Genomic DNA, 25,311 nt, shown 5'->3' with positions numbered 1-25,311 from the left:
CTACAATCAAAAAGCTGACAAGTTCATGCTGTAGGCCACATATATCGTAAATGTAGGCTACTGTATGTAAACTAAACCAGTGTGATATGGGAAAGTCATCAGAAAACCACGTAAAAAGTGCTACCAGTTGTGACCAGGCAATTTTAAAGTTATTGCGTGTGAAATTTTGTACGCTAAGTTGTTTTTTAAAACCACTAATTGCTGCATTAGCAGCAGTAATTGCATCAAAATGTTGCTTGCTACCTCACTGTACAAGTAGGTAGGTACAACCAAATCGTTGTTCAAACGCCTGTACACGTTGAATCAACAGAAAAAAATTAAGTTTATTGATTGCAAAAAATGCTGAAAGTAGTGGCAAGCAGGCTACTGCATAACACAGTTAGGTTGGAATGATTTTGGGCCAATGTCACACCAGTTCGATTTGTAAATTGCAAAAAATGCTGAAAGTAGTGGCAAGCAGGCTACTGCATAACACAGTTAGGTTGGAGTGATTTTGGGCCAATGTCACACCAGTTCGATTTGTAAACTACGGTAACCTTGTGACATTTTCACTGAGGGTTGAGCTATTTTCTGCATTGGAAAGTGGTCCACACAATTTTCTTATGTGGGCGTCGGTTCACATGAACTTTATTGAAGAGTTTGACCAACCACTCACCGCGCGCACCGCTTCATCCACGCAGCCTCTTCGCTCTTATAAAACGCTGCTCAACTAGGCAAGTTATTGCTCTATATTTAGTCCTTTCTACTACGGAGTGTCAGCAGACGCTATGTGCCAACGCAATACTCGGCACTGTGGTTGCAAAGATGAAAAAATCAAGCAGTGAAATATTCGTTGTGTAAAACAAAGCAAGGAAGCCAACTGCATGCTGTAACGAAGCATAGCTGATGGAGAACTCCATTTGCACACCAGGACTTCATGAAAAACATGAAACTGTTTGATCGGTGACCATTATCAGCGAGTCAAAACTGAAGCTCACGAACCTGCCAACGAAATCAAGCACTTAAAGCTAAATTCTCAGCTCAATTTTTAATTACTTACACAGACAATCACTCAGGACGGATCGCATGACAGCCATTTTTAATTTTCAATTGTTATTGAAATCAACCATGCTTTCGTTAATTACACTATGATAGATCACAACACTAGCCATAGAAAATTTTACAACATGGATATATGCTTCAGAAGTGCATCACATACAATAGGACTCAGGGGTTCTTAACCTTTTTTGTCTCGTTTACCCCTTGCCGAATGAAAAAAGTAAAATTTACCCCGACCGTTTTGGTGGCCCCTTGTGATGTCATCGTGTCCAGTCAACCATGCGAAGAAATGCAAAACATTCTTTTTTTGGTGAATTTACCTTGGCAAATATCAAAAACAAGCTGTTTATTTGCCGAAGACACGATTGTTCTTGACGGGGTCCTGTGAAAAATAATGTCTTGGAACAGTCGTTGAAAGAGCTACTCGCATGTCGTCTTTGGGAACTAGGCGAGATCGATGTTTTGGTTTAATAGCCAACAATGAAGAGAACCCTGCTTCACACAGATAAGTAGTTGGAAAAGGTATAATAACTTCAAATGCACGCTTAGTGGGCGTAGGAAACTCTTCGACTATCATTATCAACCAATTGATAAACCATCAACCAACTAATCCACACCAAAACTTGGAAAAGTCACCAATTGCACGATAAGAATTTGGAACAAAGCGTTGTTGAATATTGAAGATCAATCAATTCATCTTCGCAAAGATCATCGTCAGCAATACTTTCTAACTTGGCTTCGAAGGGATGAGTTATCCAAAGAGCAGTAACCTACTGTTAAAACTTTCACCTTCGAAGTAACCGTCAAAGTGCTGGCATATTTCGACTTCGAGGTCAAAAATCTCGTTGCGACTTCTACTGACTTTCCAATCATCAAATGCTGGAAAATTTGCGTAAATTTCTTTTTGAACTCTTCTACTCCACAGATCTAATTTTGTCTGAAAGTCTTAATTTATGATTCAGTAAATTTACCCCCTCGGTAGGTGAAATTTACCCCCAGGGGGTAAATTTACCCCCGGTTAAGAACCCCTGCAATAGGCGCACACTCGTTTCGCAAAACATTTGGCAATAGATTTGATTGATAGCGCAACCATGATGACATATACTATGCACAAGTTGGAAAATACATGTGGAAGTGAGGATCAAACTTTTGGGATTGATTGCACCAAGCATATACCTGTCGAGTCAAAAGTAGATTAAAACTTCAGGAACAAAAGGCTTCCGAGTGCCAGCATAGAGACAGCTTTCGGACTACAATATTTTTTATGGGAAGCTGCCAAACATCACATGACGTGTTGGGGGTGTCAGAACTGTCGTATTGCGTTATACAGATCGGAGAAACACGTCACAAAAAGAGAGTAATGAAAATATTATTTAAATACCCAGCAATTCTTGTGTCAGACAAAACTTTCTGACTAAACCAGAACTCACAAAATTGATGTAGTCTTGGAAATTAAACAGGAACTTGGATAAACAATCGTATACTATTTGGACAAACGTTGTTAAGCTTTCACATACGGCACGGTACGTAAATAAAATTTGTATCTGTATAGACTAAATCGGAAAGCACTGCACAAAGTGTTAAACACCACTAAGACAAAATAAATTCGCTTGGAGAAAGTCAAAAACGAATGGCATAGTAGTAATCAAAAATACTAAAACGAAAATTTGCAGCAAAAGATGGTGAGCTGCTCCGGAAAACACGACCACTTTAAAAAGCACCTGTATGTCTATAAGTATAATCTATACACGGTATACATACAGTCTATATTGTATGTTCTAAAAATCGTGGACGTAATGTACGCCAAGCAAAGTTTATCGTTCTAAAGCACAACGGTAAGACAGCACATGCAGTGTAATGAATGTCAATTTGCACCAGACGTGGAATGGCACGGTCAAGCATCAGTGGTCGAGAATACGAAGGTTGCCAGACACGATTTTGTTCTCGAGGAAAGCACCGGACGGGATGTCGATCCGTTCGCCATGATTGGCGATGATTATCACCGTGCCCTGGAAGGCAAGCGAGTGGTTTAGCATGTCAAATGATTGGACTGAATGAAATGACGAACGCTCCAGCACAGTGCTATCGAACCAAGTAGCAACGGAACATGAGTAGTAGCGTGTGCCATTGCGAAACGAAGTCGGCTACCGAGGGTGTAGAGGGGTGAAGTTTGTGTGACTACAAATTTTAATTATTTGTCTTACGAATAAAAGTAAACCTGAATATTTAATCTTTATCCTTTTATGTGAAAGCATTCGTAAAGTCTAAAATCCCCACATTTCCAATACGAGATAAGATCAGACTTTAAATATTCACGTTCATAGTTATTAACCTGTTTTCTTAATATTCATTAACCTCCACCAAATGCCACGCGCGGTTAACTTCATCGCGTTAAACACACAGGATAACAATTTTTTACCTTCAAAGTAACATCTTTTCCAAAAGTGACGTCACCACTGACGGTTAGATGATCAAGCTCCAGCATGTCAGGAATGGTGGCAAAACGACTCAAAAACTTGTGAACCTGTCGAAGTGGAAATGGTCAAGTTGTGACATAACAATTGAAAACTTGACATTGCGCCAACAATCATTAACGTTTGATCACTAGGCGACCAACGCCACACGGTCAAACTAATCTGCTAAAACCACTATCAGCAGCATAACTGACAAAATAAGTCTGTGCCAAGGCTTACTCGACAGAGTGTTAGATGACTAACCGAATAAGCATAAAATGTCAGTGAAAGATTTTAATTCCGTAATAGCACGAAGGCCGCTGAATGCTCACATAATTGGTTATATATACCTTGGAAAAGTGTTCATCGCCTAATTTGACCAGAGGTGTGGTGGGGAATTGTCGCATGGAACTCATTCTCATTGTACCGTGCAACAACTCGTACAAGTTGCTCATCACAAGCAGGAGGTCAGAGGTCTTCTTGACAGGAAGGAAACGGCTGCGCGGCACGTTGATGCCTGGAAAGTAATTGAGTTTGTTCACCTTGTTTAGAAACACCTACAGAAAAAGAAAACTGTTGTAACTACTGTATTATACTGTAGAAGGCTTCTTGTAAAAACTTAAAGATGCTTTTTTGTTTAGCAGTTGGGTTTAAAAAAACCTGTGCTTCTAATCCACAGTATTAGAGAAAAAAAAACTGCTGCATACTGAAATTTTAAGTAACCTACTAGAGGAAAAGTTTAGCAAAAGAAAAGTCTAGCACTTCACTTGGTAACACAGACATATTTTAACTAAGCTTTCCACCACGCCAGGCAAAGTGAAGCTACACTAACCGATTGCATTGTTGAAATTCTTGATGCCAGCTCCACTCGCAGTCTCAAGCTGTAACACGTTTGTCCCGTTTGAAAGCCTCTGTGATAGAAGGAATAAGATATACATTATAAATGATTATACAACGCTTGGTTGGTTTGACTTGGAAAGACGCAAAGTTAATTAAACGGTTTACATCCCAAAAAGAAAATCAGTCGATTTTTACATTAGAGTGTAGGCGGGTTTTTTACAATTACATTAGTTTTTTACGACGTAAACAACGACTGATTTGCGGTCTGGGATACATTATTACTAGTAAATTATATGGCCATTCAGCTTAAATTCCATTTCAAACCAATGATGCAGAAAGGTACAGTTTTCAACTAGCTCAATAGTTTTGACGTTATGCGCCACAAAGGCATAATACAGTATTTGAATTTTGAAGTGAAAGGGCAATCTGGCATTCTTGTTTTTTAAACAAAATAAAAACCATATGAAGAGAACATAGACTACTTGGTCAACAAAATGTACCAAGACAAAGAGTATTTCATCGAAAACAAATCGAAAAAAGGTGTTTTCCGTCTACAAAAGACCAAAAGTCGACTCCGTGTTGAAACACTATACTGGAAACCATAATCTGATAGATTCTTTGAAAGTTAGCAAGGACAAAATCCACAGTCCCACGAATTACCCATAAGCACCACAAGTCGCGTCGAATTACCCATAAGTAGCGTCGAATTATGGTGCTTATGGGTAATTCGTGGGACCCCAAATTCAATAAAAATTCATAAATCTTGTGCTGGTCTTATGAAAAATGACTTGCATAGAAGCAACGCACCTTGTTGTTCACTATGACTTCCATTTCCATGTTTTCCGAATCCACGAGGCGTTGAACGGCCGACATGTTCATCCAAAGATTGTTAGTGTTGAAGATTTTAAATTTAGAAACACTCTTGAATTCGTCCACGTGTTCCTTCGGCACCTGAGCGATCTCCAACAAGCGGAGTTTGTTCTCGTACTCGATTAGAGTCCCGCCCTGGCAAAGTTGACAATGACATTAGTTAGGTTAGCGTACAGGTTCCCAAACAGGCTTATCTGACACAATTTGTCATCGTGGTATGCATAGTAGATTAGTATAGGCGATGCGGACTAGATGCTGAGCTCATAAATCTTGCGAGCTTTTACGGCATCGTGCTCGGCTCCCAAGTGTTCTTGGCAGCCGAGTTAATTCATCTAGTTGAAAACTTGATAATTTTTGTTTTATTTGCTGTCTGCCACGAGCACGCCAGCACCAAGGAAGCAACCATCTAGGTAGAGATCATCCTACCTTTTTTTTCTGATGTATCGGGGGGAATCCAACACAGAAAACGATCATCTAGCAATCTCCTAATTTTGAAAATGGTTAAAGATCTAATATATATAATTATATATACAAATAAAATCAAAAACTGAAGAGCAAACTTTTGTTTCGACTCTACCTTCACGTCAGCTCGTGTCTTGTCCGTAACTTCCATCACAAAGTCACAGGGCTTCGTTTTGTCCATAGGATTGACAAGCATGTTTAGTATGTCTTGGTAGAGTCAGGTTAAGAAAAAGGCCCATGATAGATTACTTCCAGAAAGCTAGCCACTGGCCGATTCAATGAACTTTAACCAAGTTTTTAACGAAACAAAACTTTGTTGAACTTGCAATGTTTTGTTATCAAACAGTCGTCTTTAGCTTGAAAGTTTCCAAGCAGCTGCGAAACTTCTAATCGTCGCATCAACACAGCTTCACATTACGAGATAAATAAAATGTACACACAACAACAAGCCTAGCTTACGTCAGGCTGACCCGTAAATTCACCGATGCAAAGCAAGTGTCTTTAATAAACAATGAAAAAAAACTAAACAAAGGATACGGAGATCGACTGTGGCTCCCAGGTTATCGATGTTTGATACAAACATAAAATCGCGCCCTTCATTGACAAACTTAGAGAGAAGCCCAGATTTGCTGAAGCATTCATAGACATCCCCGTGACCAGGAGGGTACCAAGACTCCAGGGGGTCGTCACATGACTGGGCTATTGGAAGGAGGGATTCCTTGTTGATTCTTGGATATCTGTTAAGCACAAGCGACATAAGTTTTAGGCTAAATATTGAAAACATTATTCAACGATCCGTTGTTAAGCGCAAACGTATGGCCATCTTTACATTCGACGTAATTTAAACGCTTGCAGGCTTATGTGTAGTGAGTTGGAAAGCAGGAAGTCGATCTTCGATTCAGTCGCGTGCTAGCTGTAAACGGCAAAACCAAGCTCCTTTAACAGAAAGGCTTGAATAGTAAGAAATCCGAAAGCAGTCTTGCATATCAATCTGTAGAGCTGATAAATAGTGAACACAACTGATGATCTCTACCGGCAGTGGAAATTTTCCACACGGCCTTTGGTTGGTGTCTCGTTTCTTTATATTATACAGTACAAGTATACACTAAATAAAATCGAAATTGCTTCATGATGGTAAAACATATATTGAGAACAAAAGTATAGTACTGGTTAATATTAAGGCATTCTTTTACTAATTAACAGCATAACGAAAAGTCTTGGGTAAGCTGCATCAACGACATTTACAAACAGTAAGTATTTTGGCTAAACATTTGTCACACCGCCACAAGACTTTCGATTTTAAATGTTTCATTTTATATGATAGTGTTGAAATATAGATTAAATGTTAATTCAGGTTTTATTTGAACACAGTTTGTTCAATAAATCAGTGAAACCTAGCAACGTCAATTCTCCAACATCTATTCAATATTGTCTAACGATCGGCTGTTCAAGCACACTGACGTAATGAGTGGACGTTGCAACAAAATAGATAAATTATAATCTGTCAATTCCTTGTAGCCTCATATTTCACAAAAACCTGGATAGCATAAAATTGCATCCAAAAGAAAACTGAACAGTCATTGATGAAATATAGGGTTGCAATTGCTGCTTAAAACTTTGATCCTCTGAATTAATCATGTCAGCAAAACCTTTGTTGCAGCGATATGCTACTTCCTTCAAGAGATTTGCAGTAGAATCAAGTACGTACTAGCGCATTGGTCTCCAACAAGTATAGACTGACAAGTCACGTAGACCACGCCGTAAACACGGCTGCATTCTAGAACAACCTACCGGTAACCAATGGTCAGACACAAGCATAACTAGTTTCTTGTACATCTGCAGACGTTGAATCGATGTATAAAAGAAGCAAATACTATCGAACAACCACATTTGTTTGTCTCACAAATACGGTTCACTCCGTAGGCAAAGGCTACACAATCCTTGAAAGCATAAATTTTGAAAGTGGCTTGACCTAAGGTCAATGATAGTAGCCGTATTGTGACCTTCAAAAATGTTAAACATCCAGGCTAAACGATGGTGCGAGGCACCAAGCAACATACTTTGTAAAGGTAAATGTTGTGTTTTATCTCCATTAATTATTTTCCTTAATATCACCACGTAAGCCGTTGTCTCTACTAAAACATTAAGTCGCTTTACAATAACACAAGGCGTTGCTGAACTGACATAAAGTTACCGGCAATCATGGATAAAACTACAATACTTCAAACTACCATAAGCTAAATGTTAATAGCAAGAAGGACGTTGGACATGGTTGCAAAAGGGAACTTACCTGTTTTGGTTGAATGTATGAATCTGAACTTGGCAGGAAGCGTATTTTCTTAAAATCATGTTCGTATCATCGTGAGTGTTGAACGAATTCATCAGCACCAAGGGAACGTCAACGTCATATTGTTTGTTCAAAGACTAAAATTGTATTTGCAATAAGGTGCATTGACGGCTACACAATTTTTGGTCACTTTTCTGATAGTTAAATGCAGCATAGAAAAGGAAATGCTGGGTTGAATGCATCTGTCAGCTCGTTAGTAATGAGCTGTAAAAAGTTTTCGTTTTTGCATCGTTTCTATGTCTGTCAACATTGATACAATACAAAAAAAGGCAAATTTTACTGACTGGGCAATTATGCAACGAAATCAATGTTATTGCCAGTGGTATAAATAACTTCATATTTGAGCCACGAAAGAAAACGCAGCCATATCTGTGTATATCTGACCCAAAATTGAGCAAACAGGGGTCTAGTTCTACATTTTGTTGACAAGGTTTTAAAGTGGTTTTCTGTCTAACCAGTGGCTATGCTCCTGGTAACGGGTCTGCTACTATTCGCTGAGTCCGATTCGGTGAGTCTGATTCGGTGAGTTCCTAACCTCTAACCCTAACTCCTAACCCCTAACCCTAAAACGGCAATGATAATTAGGACACGGTACCCGATAATTAAAAAAAAAAATTGAAAAAATCCCCCGTTAAGGGATCGGACTCACCGAATCGGACTCACCGAATCGGGCCATTCCGCTGGTAACAGCGCTCAAAAGACATTGAGAAATTTACTTAGTTGCAACAGGGTACTTTGTATAAAATATAATCACCTCAACAGTTTAATTTACATCTCCAACATTTTACAATTTACATGCCATTTTGTTTTTGCAATGACACCATCCACTGCTGGATTGTAAATGTACGATTATTGTCTGAACTAAATTAACAATTGTTGTACAAAGATAATTGAATAGCTCATAAACTTGAAAAAACTATCAATCTACTATCACAAAAAATATTATATACATTTTTTTGCAAGTGAATTAGTTTAGGTTGAAACAGCCTTTAACAAACTTTCTTATCAAGTAAATGATTAATAACACAAGCAAAACTGATTTTACCCATTTCTAAAAGCAAACCTTATTCACACATATTAACAGTTTTGTCATATGCAGTAGGCTATACACCAGTGGAAAAATTGATCAATGCTGTTAAACAAGAACTGAAACAAAAGTCCAATACCACAACTTACCTCGATTTGCTGCACTGTCAAATCAAGAAACGTAAGTCCACTTCTGACAGATATCAAACTTTTTGGTCCAGTACAGCCCATACTTGTCCCTAAACCTCCATTGAGCTTGACAACAACCAACTTACTAAGAAGTTCCTTCTCCGAACATCTCGGAGGTTCTGCAGATATTTCTGCATAGGATCTAATCTGTAATTTCAAAGACTCAATAAAGTAAATTAACAAAGTAAATCAAACAAATAAGAAACTTCAAGATGTTATGCACTGGCCAATGGCCATGGATAATTAATTCAGGAACTAATGTTTGTTTATAATATGAATGACTGCACTTTAAGTAAGACTTAAAACTAAGAGATATTAATACTATATATGTTTTATTCAGACAAAACTTAGCTTAATACATGATCTTTTACTTCACGCATTATTTCAGGAAGATATTTTTACGATAACTTAGCAACATGTACTTACGTATCCTTTAGGTGGCGGCTTTATTTTATTCCAAACTACAGAGGGGCCAGCTTTGCGTAAGAATGTTTTGAACAAATTTTCAAAGTTGTTGAAATCTTGTCGAGTTTGCTGTTTTGTAAAAATAAAACATGTTAAAAATATGTTGCAAAGAAGCATATACCAAGTGTCTTGAATGTGCTGAAGACGACTTATACTTTATGGAAGTATATCAAAATGATGAAAGCAGTTCAAAGTGCTATGACAAGATGTAGTTTGAAGTAACGTCTTAACTTTTAAAACTACTGTATTTATCCGTGTATAAGTCGCAAAATTTTGCACCAAATCTTGCCCTAAAAGGTTAGGGTGCGACTTATACACGAGGGTGCGACTTATACACAAGGTTCAGAACTTTTGACAAACGAATGCTACAGATCGCGCGTTAGCGCTGCTATTAAGCGTTTGTATTTTGTGTGCAAGGATTGCGAGCATCGCATTAACATGCCCACTATACAGCATGCATGTGAATTTCAACAAAGGGACAAACTATTTGGCATCAGTGAAGATGAAAATGAGTTTAAAGGCTTTTAAAATTTTGATTGTTGTTTTTCAATAAAATTTGCTAAAAAAAATTTGAGCCAAATTTTGGGGTGCGACTTATACACAAATGCCAGGGTTCGATCTTAACGCTAGTCCGCTAGCCAATGGCTAGTGAAATTTGCGCGGACTAGTTGAAATGTTGCAGTACTAGTCCGATTGGCTAGTGAAAATATTTGCCGGTGAAAAGTTTTGGTTTACAAAATGGCGATTGGCGACGTCACTCTGAAATACTGCAAAAATTTGCTTGCCAGAGGCGAAATTGCACGAAGAAGGCTGCAAAGTCGGTCAACTGAGCCCGTGACTACTTTTTTTCGTTTTTTCCCCTTTTTGGATTGCTACCTTGTCGTAGTTGAAGAGCTCGTGTGCCTCCATGACCTAAAGAGTTATGCTGACCCAATAAGCCAGACAGGTCTGACGGTAGAGGCCTAACCAAACGCAATTCATCCAATAGTCCACTTCTTTTGATAGTGAACGAATATTATGTATTGTACCACCCTGGCGAGTGGCGTGTCATCTTGTACTACAGATGTACATAATGTAATATTACAACATAAACAAATATTAAGCACACCGCATGCCACATTTATTTTCTATGCTTTAAAATTGCATTGTTTGTGTCTGTAGTACGAGCAAGTGTTTTTGTGCGTATTGTTGCTCTCTTGTGCGTACTGAAATCTGAAAGCCTTTACTTTAGTTAGTTTCAGTCTAAGCCAAAACACTTATCTTAATACGTCATCAGACAAGTGAAAAGCCAGTAAACTGGTCGGACTAGTGAAAAATCGTGCGGGCTAGTGAAAACGGGGAGCAACTAGTCCGGTGGGCTAGTGAAAAAAAAAGTTAAGATCGACCCCTGAATGCAACTTATACACGGATAAATACGGTATATATAATACATATTTGCAAGTGTGAAGCTATGTTCACTGCCACAAACACTTTAACAATATTTAAAGTTGTAGCTTATTTTGATCGCCTTTATGAAATGTCATATACGTCCACCATCATATACCAAATTTGATGGAAGCTTAGTGTAAGTTTAGTTATTTGTTTATTTATAGTGGAAGCTTAGTGGGAATGTACCGGTAAGGACAAAGCATTCCCACACACTTTTAAATGAGAAAATGGAGTAAACTCAAATTAACTTTAGATTTTATATCCTACATTTATTATCATATATTCTGAAAACAATATTGCAGAGCACCAGTAGTTGAATTTAAAATGCTTTTTGAAAGCATTTTTTTGCAGTTTACTCCTTAAAACTCACAGTTATCTAACAATAAAAGCAAACTAACTTTGAACAGAAAGAAGGACAAGAGTATAACATGATTTTAAACTACAACAGTTGCAATGTAAGCAATGACTTACATCTCGTACTTCCATCAAAGCAGTATTACTCAGCTTGTCAAGTTCTAGCCTTAATGCAGATGTGGCATCATTTTTCATGAGTTGTTGAAATTCCATTATACTCTGAGTGCGTTGCATTGCAGCACCTCTTGCCTGATTAGTTGGAACCTCTGGATCAGAAATTAAAAGTTCCCAGTCTACGTAGCTGGTTGATGGTTGACGAGCTATACCTGAAGAACGGTGATATTAAAATGTAACCACTTAAAAAGATAAAAATTAATCCTATTTCACACTGGTATCTTGGTCGCAATGTAATCGTACTGTACGACCTTGGATTTATTAATGTGAGAGATTTACAGTCAACGAAAAGCAGGAGCACATGTGAGGGACTTCTGGTTAAATTTAGCTTTTATAAGATTCTGTAAGTGTGATAAAAAATATATCAATTTTAATAAATTAAATTTGTTTATATAAGCTTGTAATATGAAGCCTCTATATGGCTGGCTCACAACAACATAATTCAAAAATGAATCTAAAAAGGAAAAGTAGAGCACTGAGTGAAAACAATTCTGAGAGTTTTGAAAATTTAGTTTACCTTAAAAAACTGTCTAACCTACACTAATATTGAAAGTCGATTACTTTTTAATGTGGTGCAACAAGCTATAAAAATTAATATAGACTAGGCTATGCCTTTCCATGTAAGCATAAACTTAACAAATGCAGCTTATTCTTCTAAATTTGTTTCTCAAAACAATATAAATAGTTTGCTGGATCTAAACCTAATTTTTATTGAAAAAAAAAGCAACAACTTCCTGCTTTCTAACGCAGAATAGACTGATGACAATATTAAAGAGCTACCACACTCTCGAGTTACACTTGCGCAGCGCACCCACGCAGACAGGAGTTGGCGACTACGCCACCACCGCATCCGCGTCTGGCTGGTGGTGAGTGAATGCTGCTTGCTAGAAGGGTTGCCAACCTGTCTTCACCAAAAAAAGCCAGACCTAGTCACAAAAAAAGCCTAAAAAAAGCCAGAAGAAAATAGCTGAAAAAGCCAGTATAAAATAGCTGAAACAGCCAAGAAAAAGCCAATTAGTATTCATTAAACATACACATATAAAAATTGCACAACCAAATAGTGTTCCACCGAACTTTGACTTCAGCGACAACGCAGAAACATACTTAATGAAAAGACAAGCAACTAGAAAATTTTCTCGTTTCGGCTTCAAAACGACATTCGGTCGGACACTACAACCAAATATAAGTTAGAAATTACTGCTCCGATTGACGCTGACTGAATTTTTTTTCTAAAAAAAACGGGAAAGATAAAATTAAGCCAAAAAAAGCCAAAATTATGTTGGCTTTTTATTAAGTTGACTAAAAATCGATGAAACATGAAAAAAAGCCAGAAAAAGCCTAATTTTTCTGGCTTTTTTTATTTAAAAAAAATAAGCCAAGGGAGTTGAAAAACAGCCAGATTCTCAAAATCTGGCTTCAAAAAAGCCAAATTGGTCACCCTGCTTGCTAGGGTAGCCACTTTAACAAGTCGAAATTCTGCCACTGAAATTGATTAGAATGAAACCGCCAACCAATCACAAGCTACGGTTTAAGTGACGTAAAAAAAATGCCGAAAAGAAGATCATAGAAAGCAAATTAAGTGATGGATTTTTTGTCAGCTGGTTGGCTTAGAGGTTAGGGTTAGGGCTAGAAAGTAGTCATTTCATTGACGCGGGTTCGATTCCCACTACTGCTATTTCTCTTTTTCTTCTGTAATTACCAAATAAAGTTCAAAACAAGCATTAACTCTCTGGATGAGTGCGAGAAGGATCACAATTGGACGGTAGCCTCTTATAACATGTTCTGATTGGTTGGCTGTTACATTCTAATCAATTTCAGTGGCAGAATTTCGACTTGTTAAAGTGGCTACCGCTTGCTAGTTGCCATACAACCTTTTTGCTGACTTGGTACCAGAGTTGCCAGACCGTAAAACATTTTCCAGCCAAAAACAGGTTTCAAACCAGCCCAAAACGTGCCATAATTTTTTGCTGACTTGGTACCAGAGTTGCCAGACCGTAAAACATTTTCCAGCCAAAAACAGGTTTCAAACCAGCCCAAAACGTGCCATAATTTTGCGACAATCAAAAAAAAGAGTGAAGTTTATGCACACTTAAAATAACTAAAACGCTTCCAAAATAGGTTTCATTCATATGATTATTCAGTTCTGGCACATTTATCTATATTTTTTGCAAAAAGGAAAGTTTTTGTTTTTGCTTTCAAATGTCACACCATCCAACATGTCTCATCATTTCAACAATCTTGGTGAAGGTTCAGTTAGTTTCTATTTTTGACCATTAAAAGGAAAACAATAAATGCCAAACATAGCAGAGGTCTAGAAAAATGTAGAGGTGACAAAGCGTGAATGTTATATCTTGCTTGATACTGAAACTTCAGTTTAAAATATGGCATGTTCGCAAGTCGCAACACTTCAGAAGGATTTTAAAATTTAGAAAAACACGTATCAAAAACGTAGGCTATGTAAATTTTTCATTGATTAAATTCATAATCCTCTTGCAGTCTGCAAAAAATATGAACAATAAGACCATATTGCAAAACAAAACTTTGTTATGAAATTTTTTTCATTAAACCTTCTTATGATTTAACTGATGATCCAATTAGGAAGCGTAGGCTATATAGGCTATGATAAAATATTTGAAACAAACTTTGTTAAATAACTTGCAAGTTGCAACTTGCAAGCTTTGAATGTTGTTTGTGGACTTCTATAGCTCGATATCGAAGAACCAGTGTCCAGTGAACTCACCCAACTGTGGTCTGAGAGATTGACTTTGACTAGGCTACTGATGCATAACACTGACATTTACCTTTAGCCTACTCCTCCGCAAGGCAGCCACAACATGACAATTCCCTGTAAAACCAATGACATCGCCAAACAATCAGCACATATGTTTAAGTGACTACTGTCCAATTGTGACCCTTGTAACATTCAGCCAATCCTACTCTGAGCTTTGTTAGATAATTACAAAAAAAGACTTAGGCCTACGGTTTGGGTGAGAATCGAAAACACGTCATCGAAATTACTACCAATCAATCAATCAAGTTTATTTCGGCATAGCTCCACATTCATTTTCAATGTATAGCCTACATTAGGAGATATAACAAATAACTTTTTTAAATGGAAACTACACCATGGAGGCACCGAAAAAAACATGCGGTTATCTAAGTCAAGGTGCCCCCACATGGGATGTTAGATTTCCTACCATTCCCTTAACTACGCCAAGCGGTGGACGACGAAGCGTTGACTTAACTTACTTTATATCATAAATATTTTGCCTTTTTTCTGTTTTCCTTGCAACTTCTAATTAGTTGAAATGCTGTTACTGTAACTTTCGATTGCTTCAATGATTTATTTGTCTTACAAGACTTTTTGATGTTTAAGTAGGCTACCTACCTCTATGCACAAAGGAGAGCGCAGTGTTTCACGCGAAATCAAATAAAAATTAAACATGGCAAACACAGCAGAAATTTTTATGAATGAAAATTCAACATTAATATTTGACAAATAACACACTCAAAAAAAACCCAAAAAATAACACGCTAGTCGAAGTTAAAAAGATAAATTTTTCTGGAAAACCGCCAATCTGGCAACTCTGCTTGACCATTAAAAGGAAAACAACTTGGCAAGAAGTCCATGCAGGTATTGGGACCAATGCTCTGGTCAGAGGTTCCAAGTAGGCTAAAAAACTTATCATTTCATTGTTTCAAAAAAGAGATCAAAACGTTAATTTTACGAAGCTACAGTGCATCGTAAGTGATATGTTATGGAAACTAACTTGTCAGTTTCTTCGGAAGCTTGATTATTCTCTGCTTGCTTCATGGAATTTTGTGTTTTGGCCTATGTTATCATCAATATGTTTTTTGTTTTTTTTGTGCATATGCTGTTCTTGAAGCGCGGGAACGTTTCAATTATTATTTTTTCTCTTGTAAGCTTATTTTAAATGGCAAAATCGTAATTTCCGTAGGGTGGCAATTGACTAGTAGACCGTATGGTCGTCTCGTTGTCTCCCTGTCGGTATGGGAACTTGTGTAACTTTTGTACTGTGTATATTGCATATTTCAAACATGTACCTATGTTCCTGTTACTGACAAATAAAACATTGATTGCTTGTTTCTTGCTGGAATGTGACTCTGTGCGGCGATTGGGTCTACTCTCTGCTTTCGCTTTTTGCACGCTGCTGCAGGAAAAACCTAGAACATCACACAACTCAGGCGAAAGAGAAATTGAAAAAAAAAGCTAATCGGGAAAAAATGATGGTTTGCGAAAATGAGAGAACTTGTATACCTGGGACTGGTATGTAAGTCCCCCCCACCCCCCTTGGTAACTCATGACAAAGACAGGACTCAATGGACATGGCTCTTTCGCCTTAGTTGTGTAATGTTCTAGGCGTTACCCTGCCAGCAAGTTTGCAATGTTGCCAGATGGCTAACAATAATTTATGACGGAAAATGCTTCATTGATGTGAATGGACATTTTTTATAACAAAACTTAAACTCGGCATTCGATGACTGATATAGTCTTTCGCTGCTTCCGATCTGTTGTGGTATCTAGATTTCTATGGTGCTATTTTATTCATATTGATGGACGGGCGTCTTTAAATGTAGCAAACCTAGCAAACACAGCAGACCTCGCAAAGCTTGTACAATATTGGTAATGGTAACAAAGCTATAGTTTTGAGGAAGGTTTGAGTGGTCGACTCTTAATAGAGTTAATGACTTTCACAGCATCTTGCACAGAAGTGTTAAATATGCAGTACTTTCAGGGTTGCATTCCTGGGGGGGCTCAGCCCCCCGAAATACGAAAAGGCTTGATGTAGGGGGGCTCATTCAAGCTTCCATTTTTCAGCTTTTCTGGCTGAACAACAACTTTTCGACTGTATAAGTAACACTTTAACAGCTTTTCTCACCACAGAACTGCAAAAAAACACGAACATAAGTTGATAGCAATCGCCAATTATCACTTTTGTCAGAAACTCTCCAGACTGGGAAGTGGGAATATCAACTTCTTAGTAGCTAATCGTCATGTCAAATGGCTGTTAATTCTCTACTTCGAATAATAAAAGCTATTCAAGAAGGAAAGTATTCGTTTGATGAAGTTGTTAACTTGAGTCCCGGAAGTACAAAAAACTACTCTTTTAAAGGCACAACATTGGACCAGTTCAAAGCTCGACGTAGAGACTACCTACCCTTCTTTTGATCGAAATCGGTTTATTCAAGCTTTGGTTGACAACATTGGAAGCAGGATGGTGGACACCAACAATGAAAATTCTGTAAAGAGCTTGGAAATTATTGTACCAGAGTTATGGCCTGCTGCAGTCGAAGTTCCATAGCAAGAAGGGGAGCAGAGATTACGAAAAATAGAGGAGAGATTTCATGATATCACTCCGATTTTCGATTGTATGTTGACAATCCTTGTCATATACCAGATACGATAAAATTGCTCAAGAACGTAATACTAAACATGATTGCTAAGTTAGAAGTTCTGCTGAAGCCGAACGTGGATTTTCACAAATGAACTTGGTCATCACACCGCTACGATCCCGGCTGACCATATCACTTGTTTCAGCATTGTTGTTCATCCGCATCAATGGACCACCTCCTCATTTATGGAATGACACTGTGGCAACTCAGAAGTGGTTGCAGACTCATCGGTCGGCTGTGGATATTCAAGTTAAGCATTCTAAGCTGCCCACATTGAATGAACTCAGATCTCTGCAAAAACTGTTTGCTGGCTAAAATCAAGGACTGTCGTGGTGCTTTTAACTTAGCCCATAAAACCAAAGACCTGGCAGACAGGCTATTTGTTTTGTGTAATCTCGTTTGCACCAACTTGGAATATGCTTTTGCTGTAATTGGAGTTTTTTAGAGTGTTCGTTAATAACTAAATGAGATTTTCGTGTAACTGTCACTTTGGCAGCTTAATGGTTCTTATATAGCAAATCTGCAACCACAAGCGCTCATTTCAAGAATTGCATTTCCTCACTTTCCTATTGCAGTCAATGTTTTTGCAAGTGTGCTTAGGATTGGCTCATACAAATAAGTTTACAATTGAGTTAAGAGATTGGCATTAGCTCATGCAAATCGAGTTTCAAGTGTAGGCCTACGCAGTAAAAAAAAAGCAAAGGAGATTGCAGTGTAGCAACCAAGCCAAATTTCAAACTTATAATTTTATATCGGATTCAACCACGTTTTGTTGCTTCTACCTTTTTCTGTACTTCAAGCTATATGTTTTAGCATGGGTTGTTTTTCGACATGATGTTCAGAAGTAAAAACATACTGAACAGTGTTTCCTTTTAAAAAAGGTAAACATTGTTGGCTAACCTACACCGATTACTTATACATACATTGTCTATAACAACACAGCTAAGTGTTAGAGCCCCTCCAAAAAAAATTTTAGGAATGCACCCCTGAGTACTTTGTGTAAAATTTGTATAGCCCACTGTCTGCGACCCCGAAGTTCGTTACGCGACTCCCACTTTGAGAAGCATTGGACAAGATGACTGATAGGCTATAGTCTTTCGGTGCTTCTGAGGCTATTTTTTTGTAAGTAGAATTTATTTTTTTATAGTGCTACTTGATTCGTAGGCTACTGTTTACATATGTAGGCTACCATTATAGGTTGCTTAACTTGCTATTCTCACAACAGACGAATAAAAGTTTTTTTATTCTTGCTTTCTCTCTTTTTTTAATCTTAGTTGTAATCATGGTTTGGGTGGGAATCATAATCTCGTGCTCTCGATCAGAACTGAACGGATATCTTTTCGAATGCTATGGGCTTCCATTCCTACCAACCAGCGCTTTAAGCATGGCTATGTAGCCAACAAAGGATGTACCCTAAGCTAGATGAAATTACAGGACCAGGTCTATATCAGGCTAATACAAAGTGATCTGTGAGCATGATGTGGGCCTCGGCAGGGCCTCTGAGAGAAATTTCACTATACGGTACGAAGAGCCCCCCTCTCACTCCGGGCCCCCTTTGTCTTGGGCAAAAAGTGTGATGTTTGCTTAGACGTATTGCACACCACCAGTGGCGTACGCAGGGGGGCCATTGGGCCATGCCCCCCCCCCCCCCCCCTTAAAAATGGTTTAGTAGTTAACGACGTAGATTAAGGCATTTGATATGTTTTGCATTGCTCTGTCAAAGCAATCATTGTAACAATGTTGTTTTATAGACGAAGCCAATACGAAATACATGGCCCAATCCACCTACCCCACCCCAGGTATGCCAATGTAGAATAGTGTTCTGTAAGCCTATTATAGTGATTAGTGAGAGAGAAATGGATAAAGTCTAAACTAAAACCATACTGGGATATCATGAAGACGTCTGGGATATCAATGGTCAGTGGCGTAGCCAAGGGGGGGGGGGAGGGTTACAACCCCACTTTGGCACGCGTGTGACGTCACGATATTGGGAATGATGCTTTCAGTCTCTTTATGCTTGGGAATGATGCTTTCAGTCTAAAAAAAACTTGCCTAATTTTAAACAAAACTGCATTAGAAGAGCGAGTTTTGCCAATACCAAACATTCAAACATCTCAGCCAGGAATTAACAACAAGAAAACATAGAGACAGCTTTATTTCCGAGAAATGCAGAAGAAAACATGATCTTATTCTTTTGCTATGCCACCTGACAGCACCATTTTACAGGAATATTCATACCCACATTTTTGTTGAAAATGCTCTCAGAATGCACCAAATTCAAAGTAATTTTTCAAAATTTTCTGGGGGAGGCCCCCCAGACCCCCCGCCGCTGGGTGTCGTCTTAAGCGAAAACTCCGTCGGGCTTCGCCCGCCAGTCGTCAAAGCCCCCCCCCTTTCAAAATTCCTGGCTACGCTACTCTTAATGGCCCACCCCTTGAGAAAATCCTGCGTACGCCACTGCACACCACACAACATTTTACTGCAAAATTGGAAATCTGTGCGCAATAAGAATATCAGGCTGCAATAAAACTATTATTTTGTATTGGGCATATCATGTGATCTGTCCCTCGCCAATTTTTGTATCCTGTATTAAATTCGTGTGTCAAGTTGTTGATGGTGCTGTTGAGAGATTTCGCTTATTGTAGGCTACATCTTTAATGTAAAATTTTTAAACTCATTTTTTTATTTCTCTTAGATGTAGCTTATAATTATTTCTGAAGAGAACACTATGTGGTGTCGAAAACGTTGGATTTAGTATTTTTTTCTTGTTTTTTTTCTGTTTAATGTTAAATCCGTTAACGTTACTGAGTTATATAAGCTTATGTATCTGGAACAAGCCAAGCTCTCTACCAAGGCTCAAACATAACATCTTGTTAAAAAATAATCAAGTTAATCATCTGACCAATTCTAACCTTTCTTCATTAACCCTTGCATTCACCACATGCCCACATTGCCCAGCACTAGCAGAAGTGAACGAGAGAAGTCACTTTTTTGACTCCGGCTCCGGTCCTGCTCCGAAAGTATTCTCCGGCTCCTGCTCTAACTCCGAAATTCATTTTGAAGTGAAATAAGAGTGAAACTACCTTTGTTAAATAGTGTTTAAAAAACAAAAAAAAAAACAACACCCGGGCTTTTCTCAAACCTGCTGTTGCTACACTATGCTCCTCCCCACCAGGACAGGAGAATAACTAAATTTATGATTTGATTTAGGGTGCTTTTTGCACGTACATTTTTGCATGTAAAGCATTAAATTACCACTTTGGGCCCCTAATTTGCTCGCAAAGAACTCGATGACCTTTCTGGGCCCTTTTGCTAGATTACGGGCCTCCAGGACTGAAGAATAACAACTTTTATGCTTGAAATCAGTCGTTTAGGATGGTTTCAACCACACATTTTTGCGCGTAAACTATAAAACCACAATTTCGGGCCCCCCAACAAACACAGGCCTGGGCCCTCAATGGTACGCAGTACCCTCCGTACCCCCCTCTCATGGCCTTGGGCCTCGGAGCGCACATTGGCCTCAAGTCTCCGTAAATCCGATCGAAAAAACAATCTGAAACAAACACTGAAACAAGAACTCTGAAACGAATGAGACGGTGACGCATAGCCTATTATAAAAACCATAAAAAAGCTGGAAACAAAATATTCAAGTTGATTCAAAGATAGCCTACCAAGAAGGTATTTAGCCTAATTTGTTGGGTAGTTTTGTGATTCTGTAAATGTAAAAAAGCTTGAATATGTTAAACTTGATCAAATTGCTCGGTTTCGTATGCTTAGGCCTATGGTTCAACAAGACAAACTCTCTACCGAAGCTCTACCAAGAAAAGCAGTCACATTTTTTAGTGTGCATTAATTGGGTTAACATCGTGTAGTCAATATGCTAAGTTGCTATGGAATAGTTTCCCAACATTGTTGAATAGTTTCCCAACTATTCCATATTCCAAATAAATAATTCTAAAGCAACAGATTGTTGGAAGAATATGTTGAAAGATGTTTGCATCAAAATTAGACATAGCCTATCAGGCTAAAAATCACGTTTTAAATTTAGGACCTAGGCAATTAACGCTTTTGTCCAAGCTCTCCAAACCAAGAATTAAAATTGGTTTGTCACATCAAACGGATAGCATCTCTCACAATACGTACAATTTGCTCAAGAACGCAATACGACTTGAATACAATAGGCTACTGTATGTTGAATACAATTAGGCTACAATAAATTCAATGGCAGCTGAGCTGGGATTTTATCAAAAACAAACTTGGTTACAATACCATCATAATTGTTCAAGGTTAGGCTGCTACAACATAACTGGGTTTTGACAGAGTTCTTCCGAACATAACGCTGGAAACACTTCTTGTCAATTATTCCATATTGAAACTAAGCCTACCTAGCATATGGAATGCTAAAATCAAGTCAAGAGAGATATCGTAAAATAGGTAGGCTAAATAGGTCGATAGAGTTACACCAAACTATGAATTTTACTCACCTAACATTTTTGTCTTGACTTTAAACAAACACCTACCCTTTTTCACACAAAAAAAAACAAAACAAAATATTTATCACCTTTCAAAAATTAATGTTGTTAAATCTTATTCCACATTGAATTATTTATTTGAGTGGGTTTCATCAACAAACTGCATAAACATGCGTACGCCACAAACCAAATAGCCTGTAAGTGGGAAAATCCAACATCCCTGAAACCTTATCTAGGTAGTTAAAGTTTAGATAATTGTGTGCACACAAATCAAGTGTAGGGAAGCCAATCCTTCAAGCACGTCATTGAAAAGCTCCCCAAAATACAGCCAAGTGCTCTTGATAGGTGTCGAACCGACGTATTTGTGGGTGTCACAGGTAGGCTTACCCAGTAGCGTTAACATTGAAGTCTAGAGGGTACTTTACGACCCGGGCCCGGCATGGGGCCGAAATCTTTCTAATGGGTTCGGAGTTTGAAAAAACCACCTTGTATTTTTTGGATATAGTCTAGTGCTTTTTTATAAGTGTTTTGATTTGCGACTCGGCATTTTCATCGGTATCATATTCCGCCTGTTGTAACATTGGTAGCTTAAGCTCATTGGTAGCTTATGCCGGGCCCAAAGTATTCTTTGAACGACCTTGGGCCTACCATGGCCACCTGAAGATGCGACCTGATTTATCACAATTTTGCAGATTTTGATTACCGCTGCTGCTTTGATTACCGCTACCGCTCCAGATTTTGATTACCGAGTGTTTGACATTTTCTGAACTTTTTTTTACTTTTTACGGCCTCTTTAGGATATAAAAAGCTTTTTGTTGCCTTGTGGAAGCAGTAACAAATGAGAAAAAGTGAGTTGTAAAACGCTCAATCAGACTGTTATTGAAAAATTAACAGTCTGACTAAAATTTTTGACATCAAATTGTCTTTATTTTTCAACATCTGATTATGTTAAAACCTATTGTGTCATTTGGAAAAAACAGTAAAAAAGGCGTAAAAATATAATTTTTAGAAAAATCATTCAAACAATCACCAAAAGTTGGCAACATCTGGAAATTTCTGCAAAATGTGACAAATCAGGCCCTGTATCTAGGTAGCCATGGGCCTACCTATTTTTCTTTTCGATTACCTATGCAGCAAATCATAAGCACATTTTAAATTAATGTTATTGTTGAACAGATCGGCTCGAAATGAAATAGAAAAAATTCTTTACTAAAAACTAAATTTGAAACGAAGACAAGCATTTTATCAAAACGAAACAAAATGTTTAGAAATTTTTTGAAAGTGGTTGCGTCAGATAGGTTTACGAAATTATGGTCAGGATGGACTTTTTCTACCTCTACTTTTGATATTTGAAACAAACATAGCCTTCTTGAAAACTAATTTCATTTCGTTAAACATGACATTTCTCGACATTCACGTCATTTCGAATCAATTCAGTTCCTTGTAAAAAGGTTTATTCAAAAAAGCTCAAAAATAAAGCTTTGCTCTTGTCAGAAACAACAAACATAAAATTAATTTAGCAACAATTATGTTAATTGAGTTAAATCTGCGCTTTTTTCTCTTGCTAAATATAGCCTACTTTTAGTCTAATTTCTTCACCGCCACGTTGCAACGCTGTAGCTATAAGCTGATTTATCACCAAATGCCTGTCGTCTTTTGTTGTAGGCCTACTAAAGCTTTCTTTGTGCTTAATGTTGTCAATCCGGTGTTTCTGGTATTCTGATTTTGTTAACCCTGTGGTCAGGCTCTTGCGCATGATCTTCACATGTTTTATATTCTCTTTAAAAATGGTAAAAAATAATTTTTACATTAATTTAAACTTATTGTAATCACAAAATGCTGCAAACTTAGCAAGCTTAGCAAAACCGATCATAAGTATCTCTGACCCTGTAGGTTGCTCCGCTTGCTTAAATTGGCAATCGCCCAGAGGCACAAGACATGTTCAATTATTTTTGTTGAAGATGACCAAACTGGTAAAGCAGCGCATTTTTTTTAGTTTTTTTTTTGTAGTAGGCCATTTCTGCTTGCAAATAGCCCACAAGCCGTTAGAGACAGAACAACCTCAATAAAATTACATGAAAAAACTAAAACTATTACAAGCATTTATTATTAGCCTACGAACTTTTTTTCCTGTTTCATGTGCACGCCATGTTTGAACTACATTTTACCAGGTTCTCCCGTTTTTGTTAGCCAACAAGGTCTATAGCCTATAGGTTTATATATAGCAGCGTTGAAAGGGGTTCGGGGGTACCTTTGGACCCTGTCGGGATGATGTTAAGGACCCAAAATTTTTCCAGAGGCCATGAAAGTGAAAGAAAACATTAGCCTACTAACTGTTGCCGTAAGAATTTTTGGAGGTGTCCTGTTTTTAGGACTCGAGAATGTCATTGGTGCCGGCCTAGATTAGCCTTTTAACGGCTCTGCCTATATTTTTTAAAGAAGCAGAGTAGGCTATTATTTTCATGAGTTTGAACAAAATTGAATTCATGTTTTGCTGTTGAAATAAAAAAAATGCTTGTATGGTTTTCACCAATCTGTGATGCATTAGTAGCCTGTACGGTAAAAACAACTCGCTTTAATTGAAAATCGTCTAACTTGGAAATCTTATGCGTTATCCAATTTTCGAAAATTAAACTAACTATTGTGTGTGCAAACTGTGTTTATTGTGACTGATGAAGTTGCTGCAATCTAAATGACCTCGTACACTTGCCTCTGACTTTGAACCTTAAAAAACCAGTTTTTCTTGCTGCCACAACGTCATTGTTCTTTCGTAGAGGCCTGTAATTGGTTGAAATTTAAGGTGTGCTCAGAAACTTCTTGCCATAAGCCTCTTCAAGATTATAATTTGAATAAAAAGGCATTCAAATATAAGAATGTTTGAAATTACTTTCTGAACGTATTTTTTAGTGATCCATATTTTAGAGGTAGCCATGGAAATGTGTAGTTTACTTTAGCCATCCCATTCATAAAGGAAAAAACGAGAGGCACAATCGTTTTCAACTTTTTTTCTTTAAAGTTTGTCAAAACTTTATTGAACGAGCCCCAGGAACTCGTTTTTAAAACGTTGCTTCTCCGGATCTTGATAATGTTTACTTTCTATCGAAAGTTTTGCTTTTCCCGAGCTGTAGTGTACTCATTGCATTGGATATAACTTGCACAGTGTGATAGTCTACTGGGCATATGATAGGCCAAGACAAGCCAACAGCTATTGACAGAGCATGTAGCAAAGATTGAAAATCCCTTGCGCACTGCTGTACAAGCAAACAATCGGTGGTGAAAAAGTAGCCTATGTCGTTCAAGTTCATTGTGAATTCGGACTGATTTACTAAAATGGAACAGAAGGGTATTTTGTGAAGCAGCAGCCTACACAAGCTAGCGTTGCGCAAACTAAAAAAAGGGTATTCAAACCAACCATGTTTTAAATACGAACAGCAATAATGCAAAATATATAAATCAACAAAAACGAAACAACTTATTATTGTTACCTTGTACATCTTTCAACGGAGACTCTTTAGGGCTTTCAAATTCCGAGACAGGTGATAGAATTTCGGGAGATGAAGATCGGTTTGTTCCGAGGCTGTTGCTACGATTCTGTCGAGGTTCAACAACCTCATCGAAAGGGTCGGTGGTAGTAAATTGCAAAGCTTTTTCTAGGTTCGTCCTCAAATTGTCCACATTTGCTTTCGACATCTTGCGATGTTTAAGTTGAGTCGGTAGTTAGGTGTCTCTTGTTTGAAGCAAAAGTCTTTTTTCTAAGCTAATGTTTGATGATGGATAG

General features: G+C 37.9%; 1 protein-coding gene across 3 annotated transcripts; it reads right to left on the bottom strand.

Moving 5' to 3' along the window:
* Window positions 1–1,061: 1,061 nt before the first annotated feature.
* Window positions 1,062–25,296, bottom strand: LOC145778531 (UTP--glucose-1-phosphate uridylyltransferase-like). Of its 3 annotated transcripts, none has more exons than XM_082590033.1 (12): window positions 25,019–25,296; window positions 11,590–11,798; window positions 9,652–9,759; window positions 9,187–9,372; window positions 7,954–8,087; window positions 6,201–6,400; window positions 5,779–5,870; window positions 5,139–5,336; window positions 4,324–4,402; window positions 3,842–4,008; window positions 3,458–3,562; window positions 1,062–3,047 (listed from the first exon to the last, which is right to left on the bottom strand). In XM_082590033.1, the coding sequence occupies exons 1-12, from the start codon at window positions 25,221–25,223 to the stop codon at window positions 2,940–2,942; spliced, it is 1,791 nt and encodes a 596-aa protein (XP_082446159.1). In that variant the 5' UTR covers window positions 25,224–25,296; the 3' UTR covers window positions 1,062–2,939. The 3 variants fall into 3 exon arrangements, with proteins under 3 accessions (XP_082446159.1, XP_082446167.1, XP_082446176.1); XM_082590041.1 differs by lacking the exon at window positions 25,019–25,296 and adding an exon at window positions 21,546–21,614; XM_082590050.1 differs by lacking the exon at window positions 25,019–25,296 and adding an exon at window positions 14,387–14,454.
* Between the last annotated feature and the right edge of the window lie 15 nt (window positions 25,297–25,311).

Source organism: Aplidium turbinatum, chromosome 1 (assembly GCF_918807975.1).
Source record: "Aplidium turbinatum chromosome 1, kaAplTurb1.1, whole genome shotgun sequence".
Lineage (NCBI taxonomy): Eukaryota > Metazoa > Chordata > Ascidiacea > Aplousobranchia > Polyclinidae > Aplidium > Aplidium turbinatum.
Note: the sequence above shows the minus strand (reverse complement) of the source record. Positions and strands in the feature narration are given on the sequence as shown.